Source organism: Galleria mellonella, unplaced genomic scaffold, assembly GCF_026898425.1.
Source record: "Galleria mellonella isolate WM207_F2 unplaced genomic scaffold, CSIRO_AGI_GalMel_v1 utg64, whole genome shotgun sequence".
Classification (NCBI taxonomy): Eukaryota; Metazoa; Arthropoda; class Insecta; order Lepidoptera; family Pyralidae; genus Galleria; species Galleria mellonella.
In genome coordinates, this window is record NW_026442133.1 from 5,791,346 (window position 1) to 5,815,679 (window position 24,334).

General features: G+C 34.7%; 1 protein-coding gene across 5 annotated transcripts in view; it reads right to left on the reverse strand.

Annotated features, from left to right (window-relative positions):
- Nucleotides 1-24,334, reverse strand: part of LOC113512547 (WD repeat and FYVE domain-containing protein 3) — a 50,319-nt gene that overhangs the window by 24,796 nt on the left and 1,189 nt on the right. For 2 of the 5 annotated variants that reach the window (XM_052900193.1, XM_052900192.1), the window contains exons 2-34: nt 22,690-22,935; nt 22,052-22,210; nt 20,741-20,933; nt 20,550-20,614; nt 20,315-20,436; nt 20,151-20,189; nt 19,374-19,575; nt 18,559-18,878; nt 18,098-18,480; nt 17,735-17,904; nt 16,688-16,855; nt 16,031-16,176; nt 15,485-15,641; nt 15,017-15,216; nt 13,881-14,039; nt 13,072-13,203; nt 12,757-12,911; nt 12,142-12,363; nt 11,514-11,663; nt 10,524-10,693; nt 9,717-10,091; nt 9,058-9,342; nt 8,395-8,975; nt 7,911-8,066; nt 6,935-7,229; nt 5,788-5,908; nt 5,191-5,369; nt 4,667-4,756; nt 3,389-3,598; nt 3,123-3,301; nt 2,252-2,430; nt 1,593-1,795; nt 864-1,048 (exon numbers count right to left, since the gene is read on the reverse strand). In XM_052900193.1, the coding sequence (XP_052756153.1) occupies nt 864-1,048; nt 1,593-1,795; nt 2,252-2,430; nt 3,123-3,301; nt 3,389-3,598; nt 4,667-4,756; nt 5,191-5,369; nt 5,788-5,908; nt 6,935-7,229; nt 7,911-8,066; nt 8,395-8,975; nt 9,058-9,342; nt 9,717-10,091; nt 10,524-10,693; nt 11,514-11,663; nt 12,142-12,363; nt 12,757-12,911; nt 13,072-13,203; nt 13,881-14,039; nt 15,017-15,216; nt 15,485-15,641; nt 16,031-16,176; nt 16,688-16,855; nt 17,735-17,904; nt 18,098-18,480; nt 18,559-18,878; nt 19,374-19,575; nt 20,151-20,189; nt 20,315-20,436; nt 20,550-20,614; nt 20,741-20,933; nt 22,052-22,210; nt 22,690-22,935 (6,596 nt within the window). The remainder of the gene's footprint in view (nt 1-863; nt 1,049-1,592; nt 1,796-2,251; nt 2,431-3,122; nt 3,302-3,388; nt 3,599-4,666; nt 4,757-5,190; nt 5,370-5,787; nt 5,909-6,934; nt 7,230-7,910; nt 8,067-8,394; nt 8,976-9,057; nt 9,343-9,716; nt 10,092-10,523; nt 10,694-11,513; nt 11,664-12,141; nt 12,364-12,756; nt 12,912-13,071; nt 13,204-13,880; nt 14,040-15,016; nt 15,217-15,484; nt 15,642-16,030; nt 16,177-16,687; nt 16,856-17,734; nt 17,905-18,097; nt 18,481-18,558; nt 18,879-19,373; nt 19,576-20,150; nt 20,190-20,314; nt 20,437-20,549; nt 20,615-20,740; nt 20,934-22,051; nt 22,211-22,689; nt 22,936-24,334) is intronic. The other 3 variants (XM_052900194.1, XM_052900195.1, XM_052900196.1) reach the window with 3 other exon arrangements.

Below are 24,334 nucleotides of genomic sequence, written 5' to 3' on the forward strand. Positions count from 1 at the left end.
GACGTTTTTAACATTTCCCTTCACTGCTCTGCTCCTATTGATCGTAGCGTGATGAAAAGTATACTATAACCTGCCCAGGAGTATGAAGAATAATTGTACCAAGTTTCGTTAAAATCCGTCTAGTAGTTTTTGTTTCTATAACGAACATACAGACAGACAGACAAAAATTTTACTGATTGCATTTTTGGCATCAGTATCGATCACTAAACACCACTGATAGTTATATTGGAAATATATGTCATGTAAAAATTGACCTCTCTACAGATTTATTATAAGTATAGAATAGATATTGTATGGAGACGCTTTTTTCCGGTACAATATCGTGAATGTATATGGAAATTTCAAAAAGTCTCCATACACTCGAATGTAGCCATTTTGCTATTCTATATAATACTTGTATAGTAAGGGTAAAATCATACTACATCATGCCATGTTATTAGTACAATATATCTCATGAGTATCAAAAAAATAAAATAAAAACAGTATTGCATTGATTCTGAAGTCATTATCAAGCCACTGCTGACCATTAGCCTCTCTCCAGGCGCGCCAATAATCATGATTTTAAACTCTGCTTCCAGTTAGCTCCAGTGATACCACGTCGTCTTTATTCCATGTAAATTGTAACTGTCATTCACTACTTATTTTTAAAATCAATACAGCAATATACCGAACACAGACAGTACAAAATCACTTTTAAAGTAATTTACGACTGACACTTAGTATGCAATGGACGACATGTTATATTCTATAATAATATAAATGTTGACTCTCGTAAATTTGATTATTGATGAATATATCTTTGTATTATCGTGAACGCCACAGTCTATATGAAGTTATTTGAAAAAATATCGCAGTTTATTTACCTAACCAACTGCACGTGATCCTGCATGTATGCGAGGGCGTGATCCCGTGGCGGGTGCTGACGTTGCTTTGCCGATTCCTCTTTCTTCACCTTCGTTCTCGACGCTAAGCGCGTCAGTCCCCCGGTCACCTTTTGTATTTTAGATTGTATCTGATTGTGCAGTTCCCAGGGTACTCGATAAACCGCCTGTATAAAAAGAAGGAATTGTTAAAGATCTTTATACACTACATAGATATATGTTTATTGCGGAGAGAAAATTAAAAGTGTCTTAATACAGCACACGTTCTGCACTTTTATTTTATTGTGACGTTAAATACATATTATTGTAGAGACAACCAATTGGACGCGATATGCGGACCATAAGACAGAGACAAATCTACTTTGAGTACCACCGCGCACAACATTATTAGTTACTAGCGATCCGCCCCGGTTTTTTCCGACACATGTGTGGCAAATAATTAAAATTTTCCAGATCAGGACAATTTCTGAATTTAAATTAGAAACAAATGTTCTATTATAATAAAAATAATAATGTGTATTGTTTACAAATAATGTTGAAGTATCAAATAAAACGGCGACCATTTTCAATTATTAAAAAACGAAACATATGGAAATACTAAATCTATATAATCTAAGAGTCTTAACTACCATCCCTCATTGGTGGCGCATCAGCGTATGCCGTGAGTGCATGCGGGGTCACCTATTCCGATTGCATATGGTAAAAACGTACCTTCCGCTCGGCCTCGATGTAGTTAAGCCAGAGCCTGTGCGCGTGGTCGTGCAGCTGGTCGCGCACGGCGGCCAGGTCGGGCGCGCGCGCGTGCTGCGCGGCGGCCGCGAGCGTCACTTTGAACACCTCCTCGATGGCCGGCTTCTTGCACGCGTACAGCTCCTCCCACACGCGCCGCGCCGCGCCGCCCATCAGGTTGCGACCTGTCGCCGGGACAAGCGAGGACTCGCGTTACGAAACTAGTGCGTGCGTGACAAGCATACGAGATATGGTACAGACAGTTCCCCGTTATACGGTCCACGCCCACGTGAATGGTATACTTTGCCGTACGCACAACTCACAGGCTCTCTACGAACAGCACGGGCAGAGTTGATGGACTATGGTATGTTTAAAATTACAATTAGCTTTGTGTTTATTATGCCTAGAAGAAATTGTACTTTAAATAGAGAAGTAAGGTTAAATTTTTATTGGATATTGATAATATTTTTTAATAGTACAGCTTAATTTGAAGTGTAATTTTTAAATAGTTTTTTTATTTCTTAATATATTTTATTATTTATTAATAACTTCAACACAAATGTCATATATGTCTAATAACATAGTAATTAATTTAAATAATAATAGTAACTTTGAATATATAAAATACTCAGATATCGTACCTTGATGTGTGGTGAGTTTATCATCCCTAGATTCGAGGTCTCCGCTGGGGTTGACATGCCACGTGGTGCGCATGTGTGAATCTAATGCAATCTTCATGTTCGCGCTCAATTGGATCAAGCAGTACGTTAAACAGCCAATAAACTCCAGCTCATGATTGCCCGCACCGAAAATAAGTAACCTGGAAACGATGCAATTGTAAATTTTTAACAAGTACAATTTCTTTTTGTTTTGCTAATACTATTATTGAATATCAGAACCTAAGAACGTGCATAATACTTTAAAGATCATCAGTGGTGGGGAACATCAAAGGCCATAAGAGGCCCAGACGGCAAAGCTGAATGAGACCTCCAATTTAAGAACTTGATTTTTATAAGTTTTTTATTCAGTTCACATTTATGTATATGTTTATGTTTATTTAGTTCAAATCTTGCAAATGCAAGTGAAATTTAAATTAGACTTTAATAAATATACATAGAATATAGAAAATGACGAAGAAACTGGATGCCTCCCCGGGACCAGAGGCCCAGGGCGGGCCGCTTTTGCCTCCTCCCCCCCGTTAATCCATCACTGAAAATCATCCAAAAACTAATAAAATAACATAGCTGATTCATCTTGTAAAATGTAATATTAGGTGTGAAGTATATTTAGGTAATTTAGGTTTTCAGATAGTACGTGCCTTTAATAAATTAATATATTTTATTTATTTGCTTGTGTTTATATTAATAATAATATAGTGAGGTTGTATATTTTTAAAAATAAAATAAATATGTTCACACCATAATCTCTATTGGAATCATGATTTGATTTCAATATGCTCGGGGAAATGTAGGTGTTTTGAGTGTTATATATTTTTTATAGATAACAACAAACCTATTGGTGGTTAGCTTGTGTAACGCTTCAAGTACCGACATCTGATCCGCTATAGAATCTGTTGACCGAGACAGTAAAAACAATATTGTCCTATTTAGACAGTGATGTAATCCTTCTAGAGATATCACCGAGGACTTCTTTTTTGCTTGAGTTACTAATTTTACAATAAAATCAAACACCTGAAACATATTTTATTGTAAACATTTTTTAATATATTAGAATTTAAATAATTAAGTTTTTTTTTTTATTTTATTTTTAATATCTACCTCATGCGGATCTCGTGACAGCTGCCCTTGCCAAAGTTTATCGACCAATCTCGCAGCCAAATAACACACATTCGATATATTAGACTCGGAACCAAACAGTTCCGTATTCAATAAGTTTTCCATTAAAGTAGTAAGTACTTCAGTCTGGTATTCAATCTGTTGTTGACTTGTAGAATTTGCTGGCGAAGCATCGAGTACAAGATCGATTACCTGTAACAGCCCAATGTATAAAACTGTATAAATAAAATAAACTTAATAAAATAAAATTAATGAAGTGACATTGTATATATTGATCTTAATAGATGACAATGATCTTGATTCACATATTGTTGAATATTGTGATGATTGATGATCTAAGAATTAATGGTTTAGATGGAATCACTAATGAATTCAATAATATAAATTGCATGTCCGGCTATTGATAAACACCAGTATAAAATTTGAAATTGAAACTATTTGGTTTAATTTTTTATGTCTGTTGATTTTGCAATTTAAATAATTAGTTCGAATTTATATCTTTAAAACATATCAATCAGTAAGCTACCATTTATACTGATGCGAATGAACTGAACATTAAGTATTTGAGAATGAATTCTAATAATAATACTACATCAATACGTTGCGTAGAATCTTTTAGTAAAAAAATAATAATGTACGAGTCACATATAATTATACAGACAATATGTAACAGTACATATCTAATTATATCACTTATAAATACAATAGAACTCTTTCATCTTTTCGGTATAATGTCAAACTCTACAATTCTAGGAAAAACAATGATTTATCATGTTTACAAAATGATGAATATGAAAAAAAGTAGGATAAATATAGCATAAAGTGGGATGTTTGCTTTATGAATGCAATATGATGATTTTAATGGTACCATAATGACTCCTGTTATACTTATGTTTAAAGTAGTTTAATGTACCTAGATTATTGTGTATATTCTGGATAAAGCAAGGCAGGTATAAGGCGACGATTGATTTTCTTAAAGAAAATAATAAACAACGAAACTAAAATAAAAGAAAAAAAATATTAGAATCAAGTGGGAAATGAAGCATAAAACCAAGCCAATGATTGATAATAAATTTTTGCTAGACAGCTTTGTGATTACAATTATAATATCCCTTTACATAATGCACAATGAATACATATTCAATTTAAAATATATAAATAAAATCGTAAATCATGTTATAAATCAGTTACCAATCAAAGGCTTAATTTTATAGTGCAGTGTGTGCGCAAATAAAAAGAAAAATAAATCGCCATATTTACGCTATAAAAGAATGATCTTGGCGTGGAGCAGGGGCTACATGGCGTACAAAACATTGACGGTGGCACTGAGTCAGTAGATGGTGCTGCGCTCTAGAACCAACGGTCAAGCCGACTTTCAATGTTAGTCTCTTTGTATAGTTGTTTAATTGCACACTCTCTCTAGGGCATTAAATGAAAAATATAAATATTCATGCCTTTTATGCTTTATATTATATGTTACAACAATAAATTAGATGCACTAAAAATAAGTGTAGCGCATGTTGTTTGTATAACAGTGTATACATGTGTGTGTGTGTGACATTATAATTCGTAATATTTACGGCAATATTTAATAACATTTTGCTTTGAATATTTGATGTAATATAATGATTCATTTATTTATAATGGATGCGTGCTATCAATTGAGTAACACAAAATTTATGTTAATTTTGTATTTAATTTATTAAATTAATGTTATTTATTCAATTTTAATGTTAAAGAGATTAATAAATTGGCCACAATATATAAAAACATGTAATACTTACAGGCGCAGCTTTCCCGGATACATTGAGTGATAGAGAATCGAGAACGATTACTTTCAAGAAATCCATGACGCCTTGCCGGACAGGGTGCTGGGTCAGCGCAGCAGAGTTGCCCATTATAACTATCTCTTTCTCAGAGCCGGGAGTCGATGCGCCTGAACTCTCGCCACTTTCGCAAATGGCTACAATAATATTTTCGACATAAATGTTTTGAGAAACTCATTCTCATAAACTATTGATTATTTTCATTTTATTTAATAAGCAAGTGGCATACGAATATATCGATGCATATGTTATCGCTGCTGTATGGATAGTTTAACTTCTAGAACTTTACCACTTATCTAAAGAAACTGGTTATTCGATTCAAGAGAACAGATATCGACGCTCCCGATCGTGTACTTGTAGTTAGCTACGTACACGCTTAACTGTCGATACCCACACATTGAACCAGGTACTAAATTATCACTATATATAAAATCCGCACATGTTTAGTTACAATATGTTTTAAAAGACTAAAAGATTATTAATTAATTTACTTAACATAAGTTTATTAAATGCAAGCATATTCAAATTGTCGCGCATCTAATGAGTTTTACTTACGCATGTGTATATCATCAGGGGTGTTTGGCGGAAACAGTATGGAAGCCAATGCAGTCAGCACTTCGGCAGTCATCATGATGGTGACAAAGTCAGGTAATGTGTTGTATAGTGAAAATAACACCTGAAAATCAACCAAAACAGGGTTAATATTATCAATTTGATTCTGTACGTGAACAAAGCGAGTATTTTTAATATTACAAAAATAATAATGGTGTGCATTTGGGAATGGGAAGAAACTCAAATTCATTATTTCGTTGCTCGAATTTTTTATGGACTAGCAGAAAGGTTACTACTAGGAGACTAGAAAAATTGTCCGCTTTGATAACTGCCCCATTAATGTTTCTATCGTAAATCATACTTGCTTGCATTGATGTTTCAGTATGAAGAGTGGGATATAGCAGTGAAATTGCAAGGTATAGAGGCATATCACCATAGTCCTCAGGAATAGCAAGGCATGAAGGGATTCATGAGCATTACATACTCCGTGAGGCTGTTCATGTGTATAGGCGATTTTTACCACTTTCTATCAGGTGTTTTACCACTTTCCGTCAGTTATGCTAAGTTGCATAATAAAAACGTACTGACTTTGACTATATCACTGAGATCTTTTTTAAACTCATTTGAATTATGGTGACACTTGATCGACTTAGTTTATTAACCGATTAACAGACAATACAGCCAAAATCAGAGGATCTAGAAAATTTTCCCCAAGAGTACTTACACTATACACTATAGATAGGTAACAACGATTTGCGCAGGCGAAGCCGTAGTAAAAGGGCTGTTTTGATAATTAACGAAATCTGTTACCAGTTATATATCGCATACTACAAATCACCAGAGGGAGACTTTGTACAAAAGTTGATTGCTTGGGTCCCTCATTCCCATTATTGTTTCAACCGTGAAGCAGTTGTGTTTGCATGGCTGTGTTTCAGTTTGAAGGGTGGAATATGGCGTAAATTTACAGGGTACAGAGGAATAACACCTGAGTCCTCAGGAATGGCAACGCATGGGGGGTATCATGGGCGAAACAGTATACTCTGTTATGTCCATGGTACTGCTCATGTCTATAGGCGACGGTTACCACTTTCCATCAGGTGGGCCGTCAGCTTGTTTGCCATTCTAAGTTGTATAGAAAAAAAAAGCGAACCTGCACAATAGCGACGGGATGGTCTGCGAGCCAGTGGGGCAGCGCGGGCGGGTCGGTGTGCACGAGCGCGCGCACGGCGGCCAGCAGCACGCCCACGGCCTCCGGGCACAGCGAGATGCGCGCCGCCAGCGCGGCCGACGACTGCCGCGCGGGGGCCGCCGCGCCCCACGCCGCCGCCCACACGCGCTCCACCGACACGCCGCGCTCGCAGCGCACGTGCCGCATCGGCTGGCCCAGCGTCAACCCGAACAGCAAGTAGTACAGCTCCGGGATTTGTATGTGCGCCAGTACCAGCCTGCCGTCAACAAACAACCCCAACACGTTACCTAGCTTCGGATATAGCAGAGCAAGACGTAGTAACATTATTTACATGTTATCCTTTACTGTATCACACACAATTATTATTATAATATTATTGTGATAAGCGAAATATATTGAGTGAATGAACTTTTAAATTCACGGGATAGTCACGACCTTACGCCATCGCGTCTATGATATCTAAAGTATTAAGTTGTGATGATAAAACTGTGCAGTATCCTATAACAGTAAATTATAGTTAGAGAACCTACTGCCATGTGGTCTCAGTATAGAATGGATTACCCCTTCCTTTCCTGTATGGGTCGTAAGAGCAGCATCCCTCTTAAAATGTCACTGCGGTTGTCAACCCGCCTGCCAAACATGGCAACTACTGACTTTGCCAGTAGTTGCCACGGTTGGCATGTGGGAGGCCTATGTACATCAATATGGTAAACCTAGTAAACCTAATTTACTGAACATTGAAGTACTTATAAATCTTCAATAAATTAGGATTTTTTCTTTGTCAATTGTCATTACAAATTGATTCACCAGTTTTAAGTATGATAAGTTATCGTAACTACAAGAAAAGTAACTAAAATTAATCAGGAAGACACCATTTCATATACCACAACCGATTCGTAACTAAATAAATAGATACATTATTTTGTAGATCTCTTACCAGGAGAGCAAAGCAAAACCGGAGGTGTGCAAGAGCGCTGTATGCAAGTGCGAATTGGAGTGCGGCGTGGCAGTGAGCATCACACCGGCCTGCTGCGGTGACGATGACACCTCCGTGTGCCGCAACCATCCGCCGTTGCCGACACCCTCGCGAAATCTGATTGTATTATTTTTTTAGTTTTGTAGGTAAATAAATATACTCGTTACAATACTGATCTAATATAAATATATTACAGAAATAATATACAATAAATTATAAACTTCATCAACTTCACACAAGGCGACTATGATACATTTTCGCGATCAAGTCGCCTTCCTTGTTAATGATATACTTATTCATGTATACACTGGTAGTAGTTTTGTATGACTTGCTTTTTTTTCAATTTTATACTCAGCACGCTCTAAAGAGCGCCCGCCTATTAATGGTAATGTTAAAATATGTTAAAATAATATTAATAATAATGATAAAACATAATAAAATTTACCTTTGCAGTATAGCTGATTGTTGTCCCTGACCCGAGCACAAAATAACAAGTATTCTCAAAGCCCATAGTACTGTAGTCGGATGAACATTTTCTTGCATAAAACTGAGCAGCCAGTCCATACCTAGCACCCGTGATATTTCTTCACAAACTATCGTATTTACCAAGTTACGGGCGGTAAACAATAAACCGTGTAAAACATTAAAACACTTATTACGCAAGATTATCTGTTCACCTTCACTCTCTTTTTCATCATCACTCTCTTTTGGATTGATACCTTTTTCGGTTTGTGATGGAAGAGGCAGAGTATAAGCCATGAATTGGCCAAGGCATAATAAATCGTTTGGTCGCGGTTGTCCCCCTAGTAATGCTGCTAATAATTGAATTAGAACATTCTTTGTGCTGACGACTTTCACGTCGTTAATAATATAAAGAAGTTTGGAAACTAGCTGTAAGTCCCTCATTGTGCGAAGATTGTGCGTTCGATGCGCAGTCTCTGTTGCGAGCTCGAGTAAATGTTCTAATAGAGATTTTATTAATCCGCCTGGTGCACCTAGCCATACATCTAATTCACATATTAAGTCCTGTAACCAATATAAATAATTATAAAACATCAATTAAACATAAAAATATTAAATCTTGGAGAGTAGTTAACATTAATGTTACCTGAAAAGCAGTCAAATTAGGTATAGACGAAGTTTCCTTTTGACTGTCAACAGTGCCAACCAGCCCAAAGATGAGATGCAATATATGCGAATTGAGCAACTGCTTTTTCCTTTTAAGCAGCATTGCGAGAGTTTGATAACCTTTCCGGCGGTCCATCTCAGCTTGAGCGGACTTATTCGAGCGAACAACGCACACTAGAGCTTTCACTCCCGCGTATAAACACTCAACATCTTGAGCCATTGCAATTAAACCTAATAATACTGAACAACCGCCAACTGTGTCAATCTGAGAAAAAAATATCAATCAGACATTAATGAAAGTGAAATAATATTACTCTTTCTTCACCTCTCAATACCATCTTAATGCTACTAATTATAAAATATATAACAAAGGAGAGACAAAATGGGCGGTTTTATCGTTAAATCAGATCACTACCTATGGATGGAGAGATAAATAGTTTGAGAAGAGTTCACCCAGATTTTAATCATAGTCAATACTGAATTTATGTTAGAACTGAGGTTTAAATAGCATCATTGAATATTAAAACACAATAATACATACATTTAATATGTTTCAGATAGTAGTTCTTTTATATACCGTAATAAAGATATAGTCTTGATATTGTAAACAACATAAATATATGTATTTATATAACTTACCATGATTGCAGCAGGCTTGGAACAGAACACTCTCACACCTAAATAACCCACTACGGTCCCGCCCAAACATCTCGCCGGACCCATCAGATGTCCTGCAGAGTTGTGCAATATCCTTATTGGCGTTGCATTCTCGTGCGAGGACATGCCCAGTTGCTTTGCTATAGCTTTGTTATCATTTTTGCTGTAAACTTTGCGGATTTTGGCAAGAGTTAATTGTGACATAGCGCGGGCATTGATGCCGAATACAACTTTTTCTTCGGCAACCAGAGGAGCTAAAGGCTCTTGATTAGGTCCAGGAGGCACTGGAGCTTGTAACGTGCCCACATAGTGTGGTCCGAGCTGGTATATTATTGACACTGTTTGTGCTGGCAACACCTGGAAAAATTATTCATTATACAGTGTGAAATCTAAGTTAATTAGCCAATGTCTTTGTGCATATTAACGTAAATAATAATAACATTAAGGTAAATAATATAAGTAATATTGATACGAATTTGCCTTAGTTATACCTAAAAATCTACCACTCAATATATTAGGTATAAATCGAAATAAAAAATTCGAAAACTAAATACTAAGATGGAGGATTCAGATTTTAATTTAATATGGGAGGCTCAATTGTACAATAAGTACTAGATAACTGATGGGCATACTTATTTTTGTAGATAGATTCATGTATTATCACTATTACACTCATGTATACAAATATATGTACTGTACTCGGATTGTAACCAGAATCATCAGTAGTGCGAGATTGGCAAAGTACTACACCAGCAGAGCTATTGAAATAATAAAAGGTGGTATACTAACGTCCTCGAGAAGCAGCGCGGGCCCCTGGCGCCAGACGAGGCGCGAGTAGCGGCGCCACTGCGGCGGCGTGCCCAGCACGCAGTACACGCTCGACGCGCCCGACAGCGTGGCCGCGCCGCCGCCCGGGTTCGCGCTCACGTAGTGCAGCTTGCCCGAGTGCATATGCTGACCTGCGACACGGTACATACACACATTGTACAGTATGAACACTGCCCACCGCTCTTGTAATCCCTCCACAATTATCTATTTAAAAATACGGCTACGTTACGAAAACATTTATGCGTGTGCAGACACAAAACGAATAGAGCGAGCGGGGCGTGTCTGTATCATACAAAACACCACGCACGCTCATACAAAAACACCATCATCTAAGCCTATAATCACCATTTTTTTTATACAACTTAGAATGGCAAACAAGCTGACGGCCCACCTGATGGAAAGTGGTAACCGTCGCCTATAGACATGAGCAGTACCATGGACATAACAGAGTATACTCTTTCGCCCATGATACCCCCATGCGTCGCCATTCCCGAGGAGTCAGGTGTTATGTACCCTGTACCCTGTAAATTCACGCCATATCTCACCCTTCAAACCGAAACACAGCCATGCAAGCACAACTGCTTCACGGTTGAAACACGAATGGGACAGAGGTACCCAAGCAAACGACTTTTGTACAAAGTCTCCCTCTGGTAAAATATTTATATGGATTACTTTTATACGTTTTTTTTCCGAGTGAACATATTCTAATCGCTGAGAGAAGGCTAGGTTAACTTGAGAGAGGCAAAAATAGCCATATCGTATAGAGTAATACAATCACATCGGCTACTATATAAATAGCAACTTTTATTTATGGTTAATTCTTGACGACAAATATCAATTCCGAAAGGACACAGTCTTATTTATCTATTTACAATGAAATATGCCTAAATTGCCTAATTCATGTATATCTGTTAAATTAGAAAGCAACGAGTGAATGCTAATGTTACCAACCGTCGAGGTAGAGCGAGAAGGAGGAGTTCTTGAGCACGGCGCGGTTGAGGACGAGCGCGAGGTGGTGCCACTGGCCCTCGTGCTGCAGGTCGGGGCACCACACGCGCGCACCACACTCGCCCGATCCCTCCGGCTCCCATTCGCCCACGTCTGTAGCACGTGATCAACGGTTATGTGGAGGGCAGGGACATTGGTATTAAAGAGGATTAATGTCCCATTCATAACATACCCAATCACGTCGACCGCCATGCGATCTCTCTTGGAAACAGTCATAATTCATTCCTGGTGAATTCATCATAATGAAGCCCATTATGATGAATTCACCAGGAATTAAGTTATTCTTGAAGTCAGGTAAGGTTGGTCAACCTTACCTGGCTTCAAGAATAAGAATATTTTATTCTAGTAAAAATATAGGGTATTCTATCAGTAATATCAAGTCGATCTTCACTCTTAATTTCTGGTGAATTTATTACTATAGGATAATTAACGGGTCAATTGTCTTCTTCCTCACCTATCATCCCTCACTGGAACTGCTCCAGCGTCAACCAACAGTGCACGAGTTACCATTCCACTTGCATCCATTAATTAAACAACGATTTATGTGGTGGTTAGGGAATGTCGTACTCACTATGCGGCACGAGTGTCTCCTGCGTAGACACAATGATAGCCTTGTCCCTTGCAGAGAGCACTAGCGCGAGACAGACCAGGTGCTCGTCGCGGCTATTGTTGATGTTCCTGACGAGCGTCAACAGTCGTACACAGTGCGGATCGCTGCGCGGCTCCGAATATTTCTCCACACATATCCACGTTGAGTACGTCAGTCCGGTCTGGGGCGGGAACACTCGATCGCCTTATCACACAAAATTTTCTTTTTATATAATTTTATGTCGACCCCATTTTCATATAAATAAAAAAATAATAATGAAAGGCATATTTAAATATAATTAGTTGAAATGATTAATTTAAAGTCCTAAAATTCTCCAATGATATCACAGAATACAGTATTATTTCATGCAAAATAAGGTGACAAAATATATGGAAAGATGTGCATTCCACAAATTCTTGACCAAATTGACTGAAATAACACACGAACTCGGAAACGAAAATAGGTTATTTAATTTAGTTGTAATACTTAAAAAAACCTCTACAATAAACTTGTAATAAAATTATAAACCTGAATTATTTGTAAAATATAAAAAAGACGGAATTAAATGTTAAAAAAAAATACATATATTTCATTCACCTGATCCAATTCCTCCTAGAGTAGAATTATCTTGTGTACCAAGTGCGTTCAAATTAGCGGACTGTGGCGCAATACTAGGTAAGTATAGGCACCCAAAGCCCTCCGCTGACATGTCAAACTCCACAAATGGTGGAAGTGTGCACGAATTTTGAGATCTGTTAATTCAAATACATGATTAATTTCATATTAAATAATCAGATCACAATACAAAGTTTTCAATGTACCAATATTACAAAAAATTATATATATATATATATATATATATATATATATATATATATATATATATATATATATATAATAAATTGTACTAACCTGTAATCACGCGGTGTAGTCATGGACACCAAAGTTTTGATTCTAGTGAGAGGGACTGGCCCTCCTGGTTTCCAAACTTGACCAGGTTCAGGTGCGACACAGTTCAATGGATTTCCCATGCGTAGAAATTCCCTAAAATAAATATTTTAAGTTCAAAAGATACGAATTAGAAGCGTGCATAAGTTTTAATTAACGAAATGTGACAACGTTGCAATTGTTGCAATCAGCCAAGTTTCAAAAACAATTTAACATTTTTCAGTTTCTGACTGATTATTAAAAAGTTACCAAACTAATACGTTAATAATAGAAAACATTGTATATAAGTGTACTTCACATTTTGCTCTGGAATTTTTCAAATATATTTTTGCATCAAAATTCATATTTTCAATGAAAACCTTATAACTTCAGGAACTTACAAATTAGTCCCATGGAAATTTTAATAAATTCGATTCGGTAGTGTAGTTTTTAAATCAAAATAACTACTTTTTTTTACAACTGAAATCGTTTTCTTTTTAACAAATACCGTTCAGACTGCCAGTCCTTGAACCATTGTACTATGATTCACATGCTGGCTAATACATATAAAAAAGTAAATTGGATTTTTGTGTGTATTGTTATATTAATCTGTTTATTGTAATATAATTGTAACATAATTGTAATAATCTGTATTAAAAATTGTGTGGCTCCTGGTAATCCAATTAAAAAGTGTATTACTATATTATCATTAAAATATTCATAAATGTTGATAAATGTTAAATAATGATTAGCAAATAGTCAGGTAGTGCGCGTGGTTGCCGTAGTGGCAGTACCTGAGGTCGGCGGGGCGCAGCGCGTGCGCGGCGAGCCGCTCCAGCATGTACATGGCGGGCGCGTGCAGCGCGTGCCGCTCGCCGCGCAGCGCCGCGCCGCACACGCGCAGCACCACGCCCGCCAGCCCCGCGCCGCACATCACCTGCTGGTTGCGCTCGCTGCAACACACACACACACACACACACACCATTATTAGGCTATTAAGTTCCCTTAACTTTCCGTGTGGCCGGCGCCGGTCCCTAGGGACCGACAGCGAACTTTCCATGTGGCCAGCGTCGGTCCCTAGGGACCGGCACTAGAATTTTCCGTGTGGCCAGCGTCGATTCCTGGGGACCGGCACTAGAATTTTCCGTGTGGCCAACGTCGGTTCCTGGGGACCGACACTAGAATTTTCGTTTGGCTGGCGTCGGTTTGTGGGACCGAAAGTATTAAAGTTAAAAATAAAATTAGTCTCAATGAAATGTGATCAAATATAATTTTAATGAAATTTATTGAAACATTCTAAACAAAAATGCGGTTTATCTTTACACATATTACAATATGTAACAACTTTTTTGGTAATATTTGTAGCTGTCTTTCGTCCAAAACGTCCAAAATAGCACGACAAAGAATTCCTTATTTCATTAGTACTAAAGTAATGTCTTGGCGGTAGCATACAACATTGTATCTCTCGCCGGCTGCCGGCTGAACGGAAAGGACAGCAAATTCGGCGCCGGGCTCATCGTGTTAATCATCTCTTACGACACCCATGACAAAAGAAGGGCTAGCACACATTATAACATGAATCTGAATGATTCTTTCATACAGATCACATATAAATTGCTCCGTTCCACGATGATTGACGTTTCAAGATATAAGAACAAGAAATCAAAGCTTCAAACATTCTTCACAAATAGGGCACGGAAGGAGACTCCTTCTAGATAGTTTTAAACAACTACGCTAATTAATATTTTTCCTCACAACAAGTGATATCTCTTTATGCAAATTCACTCACAATTAATCATAAAAACGAGATATTACGAAAATTTTTAAAAATATTTAAGTATTTAAAATTATTATTATGTTATCTTGAAATTAAACATAAAAACAAGATTAGGAATCTGTGTGAAAGGTAATATCTACTGTATATAAATACCTCCGTACAAGACTCTTCAGTACATGAGCGAGGTAATCTCTTATAGCCCATGCGTACGCCTGGTGTTCAGGAGGACGCGGTAGGGCGGGTAACAATTTTGCGAGTACTATGACGACTCCAGAATGGACCACCCACGCCTCTCCTGATGACCCACTCCCTGATGTGAGGTTCAACGGTGCAGTACGACCCGCCGGTTTTGACTGAAATAATAGATTATTTAAAATATAGATGGTAATATATTTTTCTTTTTATACCACTAGTGGATAGATTGATTTGTTAGTTCTCTAGAATGAGAATGCATAAAGAATAATATAGATTTAACTTATATTTTGTGATGTCCGTGGTACAAAACATGTCTTTAGGCGACGTTTACCATTGCCACTTTCCATCAGATGGACCTTTAGCTTGCTTACCATTCCAACTTGTAAAATGAATCATTGTAGCTTACAATAGCTTAATAATATTTACCTCATTAATAGCAGAACTCTGCCTTGTTAAACTAGGCGATTTAACATTCAAAGATCCACAAAAGGTAGGCTTGTCAAATGAATCAAGCGCTACATCGTACAGTAATCGTAATACGATGCATGCATGAACAAACACTACTGGAACTTTCTCTGGAAAACTGAAAAAATAAATAAATTAAATATTTTTTAAAGAAAAAAAAATATTTGTACTTTTATTTGTAACAAATAGATAATAGATAAAAATACTATAAATGAATGTTTGAAAAAAACTTTAGGCAACAAGAACTGCTATAAATTATGTATATTAACGACAATATTTTATTAATATTCAAATGAATAATTTTCTTTTTATGGGGCTCGCAGTGGACTCACGATAGGTAGCTTGTTGTCATAACAAGAAATACATGTGTAGGACATGAAGAAATTGTTAAACTTTTTTTCTTTTTGTAATAAAAAAAGAAGAAATATTATTTCTAATAGACTGCAAATATCCTTCCCTGCTTTGAATTGAATTAACAACAATATTCAACATGAATTTAAATCTTACGTCATTTCTAATATATTTCCAGTGAATATCTCATGAAACACTTCATATAGTTCAATATCTCCCACTTCAATGTCATTCTGTAACTCTGTATCTTGCGTAAAACATCCCAGTAGCCGAATAGTATCACATAAAGTTGTCATACAAATCTGTAAAATGAGTTAAAAAATAATATAGAATTAAATTCATAAGCCACAATCATTTATCTATACATATCTTAAAAGTTTATTGTCCGTATAAAATCAAATAAGTTTCCTTATGGTTATTGGGTTAGTAAGAAGGAACAAATGGTCCTTACTATCATGATACGATAGTGATTTTAATGTTAGCATACTTATATTTTCATTTACAGGCTTATTTATTAATTATTTTAGGAAGATATTTAAATGAAAATATATTTAAACGCCTGTAATCACAAATGAGGCGAATGAATCGTATCTGTTACCATTATTTTGGTGGTGGATATTATAATTATTTATATTGGCTTTCGTTTATTTACGTTTCTAATTCGGGGATGCAAACTAATTACGAATTCAATTAGAAGGCCTTAGATACTGAGTTCAAAATTAGTCAACATAAATAAATAATTACAATACAGTAGTGAATATTTTTAATGTCTCAATAAATTATTAATATAATATTTAATTGAAACAAACAAACCTCATGATGAAAAAATTTCGCATTGGCTGGCTCGAATCTCATTGCAGTACTGATTGTATAAAATACAATATGAATAAGTTGTAACATATCGCGGTCCATCATTTCATCTCCTTTCAATTTGCCTTCCAGTGAGACTAGAACACTTGTTACATATACGAAGCCACTGACCTGATTTAATAAAATATAATTATTTAATAACCAGTTTTATCTATAACCAATTTCTATTTGCATATTTATAATTATTTTTTATACCCTTAATAAGCTGTGGATGACGAATGTCTCTTACTATTTCGTAACGATAGTTATTAAGTTTTAATTTGTTTATAGTACAGGATATATTAAAAAAATGTTAACCATTAATAAAATTATAATTAGATTATGTTTGTACATGAGGGATATTATAGAAAAATTGAAATAAGGGTCCTTAATAAGAGCAATATTAAACGAAAACAATCATTTTTAGACATTTTGTCCTCTAAATGTTTATTACGACATCACGCAAAAACTATTGCACTAAATTGGATACAGTTTTCACTGTTGTGTTGCTGAAAGTGTCACTTAAAAACTGATGTACGTTTATCGTGGTCTATTTTATTATTTTTCCTATTTCTCCAAATAAATCCACGCTTACAAAATAGTAGGCAAAAAGCTAATATTATATTAAAATACTAATTTATATGTTAGGAATTTGAAATTAAGTTATACTTTTTAATTTATATCAATACATATATAGTTACAGTTGTAACTGCAGTTGTGTCCTGAAAACGTTTAACATGCGTTAAAATTAATTAGAGGTATATTCGTGTTGTTAATTGGTCTACATTAGTGATGAGTGATAATGCACGCCTGCATGTAGTATTACCTCAATCGGAAAATTTATTACCCAAATATTGATGTTTATAATTAGTAAAAACTTGTTATTGTTCACAATAATAAGATTCAGCATGCGTCAAAACCATGTCGTATTATTTTTAACTCATGCTAAATCTTCTGAATAGACTGTTTCAGAAAATATGATCTTAAATATATAAATATAGCTAATTTAACCTTTCGAAATATGGTCCTAGTACGGTGCGAGTCCCTGAGACATGCTAATAGCGCCTTAAGCACGTGCAGTTTGAGCCGCAGTGCATCATTGGGCGCCGCATGCATGCCGCATAGTAGCGCCGCCATATCCTCCTCGCCCGATCCGCTCACTATTAGCTCTCGAATCACACCTAGTTGACAAAAACACGTAATTAATATATTACAGTTTTACGTACAATTGTCGTACAAGAATATTTAACTTCTAACTTTAGTATATGATGTAAAAGTATGAAAACGTATGCAAAAACATGATATTTATTTTTAAATTATTTTAATATTGGTTTAAATATAAACATAACTACCATCGTACATCGATTGACATACCTAATGCTTTACTCCTGCAAGATTCATGCACAAGCATCCCATGAACGCATTTTGCACCTCCACAATCCCGAAATACATTGCAATTATTTGAATTGCCATTCAGAAGTGCTGTTAAACACTCCATCACCAATGAACCTAATTCTTCTTCTTCAATTTCGATACTAGGGTCTTTTATCAACGAATCCTGTTTAGCAGATAATCTCTTTTTTCTTTCCGGTGCTTTAGGCGACTCATTTGGTTTGCTTTCACTCGATTCTGTTTTATTTTTTTCTTCCTCTAATATTTGTTTATCTTTCAAAAATACTGCATAACGTGATAGACAAGTGACAAATACTTCAAGCATTCCAACTTCTCTGTACACTTCTTTGAATATAGCATTGTGTCTGTGAATTAAATTAATAAATCAATTATAGACAATTTTCAACACTAAAAATATTTCAATTAACGCAAATTATACTTACTTTAAAATATTTAATAGTGTCTTCATACATAATATGCTACAACTCCTCGATCTATTAGCTTTCAATAGAAGGGACAGAGATATTAACTCTTTGCATGGCACAAAATTTAGTTGAAATACAATGAACTCCAAAAGTTCAAAGAATTTCTCTTGAATTTCCGCGTTCTTAGTGTGAATACCTTCTGAAAATTGACTAAGCGTGTTCTGGTTTTCAAGTATGAAATAGTTGGCATTATCTGCATGGTAGACACTTGATATAGCATCCAATATTGTGCAACATAGGGCCGGCGAATTGGATTTTATAAATACGGACTGTAAAACCTGTAATAAAAATTATTGAGAATGATAATTCATGTTTTGTTTAACAACTCTATGTTAATATAGAGCACAGTTTATTTTTGCGTTTTCCAATCAAATCCCTTTAGGTATTATAATTGATTCAATACTTTAATTTTAATTCATCTTAATGACGTTGTTTTTCCTCATTATATAAGATTGCTAACATTAAAGTTATAGTTAGTTAACTTTATGTAAATATTATGTATATAATATAATCCATCAGCATGTTATGTAAACATATATGTATTAAACAACTAAGTGACTCGATAAACGTCGTTTTACACTCTACTACCATTTAACAAGTAAATTTTTTCTTATCGGAATAAAAACTATCACTTAAGTTGAAGCGAACAATATATAATTATTAAGTTTCAATAAATTCCGTTAAGCGATTTCGAAAACTAGAGTAAACTTCGTGTCATAGTGTTCTGAACACGAAATTTTTATACATCAAGATATATAGATAAGGTAGGTGACCTGAAAAGCCTGCACGTTTCTGACTGCCTGACCGGGCGTGGTGGGCTGCGGCAGCACGAAGCCCTGCAACTGGAACAGTTCGGTGGGCACGCGCGTGGGTCGCAGCTCGGAGAATCCACACGCGCACAGCGACGACACCATCAACACCAAGTTACGCAGCGCCGCGCGCGCCTCAGTACCACTCACGCGCTCCTCTTCCAACCTACATCAGCATTATTTAACCATAATATTACGTAAACATTGTTTATGGGATGAGTAGTAATAAATATATTAAACCGACAGACAGTTACAGTAATTCATAAAACAAACTTTCCTAAGGAACATAGTTGGAATTAATATACAAAATGCCTTAATAGACTATTTTGATTATTCCTCTTAATATTTTTTCTGTGTATTAGAATTAATAGTTTATATTTTTTTTTAAGAATTGTGTGTATATCCAGTCTAGAATGATTGGGAATATTATTCTTATTAAGACTGAGATTCGGCTCCCTATAATTGTTAAGACTTAAAAATACTAATAAAATTAATAATGCTGAGAGTAATACAAATACATTATCTATCTATCTAATATTATACTAAGCAGCATGCACTAAATTATCATTGTTCAATGTGCTTGTAAACAAAATAAAATAAATATACAGTGGTAACAACAAAACAGTGATTGTGCGACCTTGGCACATTATCATTATTTAACTATTAATTGGGTTAAACACTTTCCTCGGCGTAATGAAACATGTTTAAGATTAATGTCTAAATACAATAAAAAGTGCTTACCCGTCTGTCAAATAATCGGGCACTTCTTGGGTTTCATGTCTGTGATAAATAAAAAAAAAAATACATAAAAGTAAAAAAAGAAAAGAAAATAAAACAACATAATTATATAATACATGCACAACTAATTTAGATTTAATTAAATATACATTCACAGAAATACTTACTTCAAAAGGAACTCGGAGAGAAATAAATATCCTTGACAGGAACGAAAATCGTCTAGTAATAATTGACTAACATCACTGGAATCCTTTAAGAAGCAGAAAACTGCTACAAACATTTCTACCACCTGCAATGGCAAGTAGGTACATATTATTTACTTAATCCATTAAAATGTATCCATAAAAATTATACATTTAAATCTATATCAGAATAACAACAAACAATATTTCAATCAATTACCTCCAAGGGTGTCAACTCTGGTATTTTTTGCATATTTTCTATGCAGAGTCCGACACATCCTTTATCTAAAAAATAAATAAAGAAAATATCACTATTTATTGAATTATTATGATAATAAAAATATAATAATAATACTATATTTTATATAAATATGGTCTACCTACTATAATAATTTATAGATAAATACTTACTATGAATATATTGTACCACAGACTGTGTTAAGCCATGCCTAGAGAGAGTCATTAGCACTTCAGCGGCCGACTTCCGCCACATTATATTATGTGGTGCACACCATGATGTTATCGCAGAAAATAACAAACTCAAATCATCTTTCCTCGCCAACTCTTCACAGGGAAATGGATGACTACATAATCTCACCAACACCTATTAAAGATTAATATCTCTGTAATGTTATGTACATGTATATACATGTACATAACATTACAGTCATCATCGTCATCATCATCACAGCTATTATCTGTCCACTGCTGAACATAGGCCTCCCTATAGATTGCCACAAGGAACGGTCCATTTACATTATCTAACAATAATTATCAAAATCAGTCTTAAAAATCATCATCTCTATCATAGGTATACACAATGTATAAGCTATAGTCGCAAAGATATGAGTAAGACATAATCTGATATAATGTTTATTGCCACTATTGTAATATTTTTTGTATAATCTGTTACAGTAAAACATAATGAAAAATAAATGGAGCCAATTTTTGTTCAAATTATCATTGAAACATTCTTTAAATGAGATTAATAACAAATCGAAACATTGTTTTTTATTTGTAAGGTACAAATAGGGCAATTATATTTGTTTGTATACATTTTCATTAAATTCTATGGAAACATATAGGAATAGCACTTGATAGTTAAGAAAAGAAAGTCATTAACTGACTATTTACTCAATAATCAAATATACCTGTATCTTTCTGTTATTTTTAATTTAATATCTCTCCACTTTCTTCATCTATATGGGCACATAAGTTTTTATTTATTTATTTTATTATTACTATATCAAAATTAATGGAATTTTAGTCATAAAACTAGCATATTCAATATATGAACAAAAAAAGATCATGAATAGTCACTTTGTTAGTAAAGTTTATTTGATTGAAATAATAATAAGACTAAGTTCTCCCCTTCTGGGGTCGGCAACCTGCGGCTCTTTGGATGTGAAACTGCGGTTCTTTAGTTCCATATGCAAATATGATTTATTTTAATAAAAAAAATCTTTTTGAATCGATTAACAAGGATTAGGCACCAAACTTTATTTATACAAGTACTATTTATTGTTGGCAAGAAATGCTTTTGTGGCTCTTTGAAATTGTAATTTTTGACTTTTCCAACTCTTAAGATAACCAACCAACCCCTGTTCTATGGAGTAAATTCGCCACTTTACATTAATCTTTTTAAATTGTCAATGTAAAGTATTTACACTAAAGATTTAACAATACACTAAATGGAAAAAAAAAACTAAATACAGCTTTTACCTGTACAAATATTTTCTGCAATAAAATCCTTCTTTCTCTGGGAGTAAATTCGCTATTGCCATCTTGAATATCTGCTTCTGATTCGGGTATTTCCGGAAGGTCAAAAAACAGATACAAACATTTGACTAAAGTTGAAGGTATTGATGCAGTAGTCATGACCTGAAAACAAACAGATTGGCTAACTCATAAACGGCCATGATCTGGTTTTATACAGTCAGAATTTCTAATAGTTATTTAACAACTAATTGTTATAAATAACTATAAATAAGAACCTAAAATAAAGTAAGGATTACTTTATTTTAGGAACAATACTGGAACAATAAGTTTACATGATACCATAATATTGCAATGCTTAGCATTCCAATTTGATTTTTATTAAAAACTCTAATAGACATCCTGATGAGATATTAGCAATAGTATTTGAAAATATTTTCAACCGACTTAAAAAAAGCAGGAAATTCTCAATTTGGTTGTATTTTTTTTTATCTCAGAACTCTATCATTTATAAAGCAATTTAGAAACTTTCAGATTAGTCCCATAGAAATCTTATCAAAATCAGTTCAGTAGTTTAGTTTTCAAATAAAAAAACTGGTTTTGTCGCAATTGAATTGGTGATTTCATTATAAATTTAAACTTACCTGAATTAATGATTGATCACCAGCTGCCAAGAGATTCAACGTAGAGAGTAGCATCCAACCATTACTTGATTCTTCAGAATTTTCAATTTCTAGAAATTTTGCAATAGCACAGCTAGCTGTCTCTGTGCTTTGATTGCTTGCTCTTTTTCTTATCTCTGATACCATAAGTTTAGACACTTGCTGACAGAAAGATAATATATCCCAAAACTTTTCATTCATGTCACTTGATGGACTAGTCCCAAAAACCTGCATAATATTAAATTCTGGATTACATTCAGGTACATACAGCTTGGAGAATTAAGAGATAAACATCCCAAAAAATTAATGAGCTAACAAATTACTTATTAATATGTAATTGTTTTTAAACTATGTTATAGTAAATTACTTATTTAATGTATTACTTGCAAAAAAGTTTACTTTTAAATATCCTATTTATTTAATAAAAATTTATAAAAGTTTTGTAAATTACAGGTAAAAACTAGTGCTAAGATAATTAGGTAGTGTACTCCTTGAACAGACAATATATATGATGAACATGCTTACTAACATAGAATAATTCTTAATTATAGCCATGAACAAGTAATCTAATCATCAATTCCTAAAATTTCAATAGTCACATCATTCAGAGTTTTCTTCCTGAACGCTCAGATAATTCATTATCTTTCTGCTGAGTTTTCCTTACACATGACATTTAATATAAGATTCTTCAAAGAGGGTCATATAAGATTTTTTCAGGATCAGCAAGGTGCATGCATTGGCAATGAGCTGTGATAACCACATGTCATCAAATTGGCCTATTACTTGTTGACATTTTTGCTTTAAAATTGACCAGCTGCAAATTAACAAAGCTCACAATCCTTAGATCGGGAGAGATTTTATAATGAAGACTTGGAGAATCAAGTGCAAAAGATAATTTAACTTGAGTTTCCTTAACTGATTCTAACCAATGACAAATTTACAGTAAAATGTATTAATTATTTGAATTTTTAGACATATTTGTGCACCAGAGGCACCTACTATTGATAGTATGATGTAGAAATTTAATTTGACATAGTGGGCGACACCATGACCCGTGTAGTCCAAATTATAGAAACTACAAATGTTTGTTCACTTGTTATTCATATTTTAGCTTTAATACCAAAGTATGGCAATGGTACAATTATTTATTTATACTAATAACTGTAATATTCTTTTTTTATAGAACTTAGAATAGTAAACAAGCTGACAGCCCACCTGATGGAAAGTGGTAACCATTGCCTATAGACATGAGCAGTACCATGGATATAACAGAGTATACTATTTCGCCCATGATACCTGCCATGTGTTGCCATTCCTGAGGACTCAGGTGTTATTCCTCTGTACCCTGTAAATTCATGCCATATACCACCCTTCAAACCGAAACACAGCCATGCAAACACAACTGCTTAACAGTAGAAACACGAATGGGACAGAGGGGCCCAAGCAATCAACTTTTGTACAAAGTCTCCCTCTGGTATGTACTACTATGGTAAACATAATATATATGTCATATATACTATGGTTATTAGTTATTAGTATAAATACATATAATGTACACTTTAATAGTATCAATCAAAATATTCATTGGTAAATAAAATTCCATCTATAATGATTTTGACTACAAATA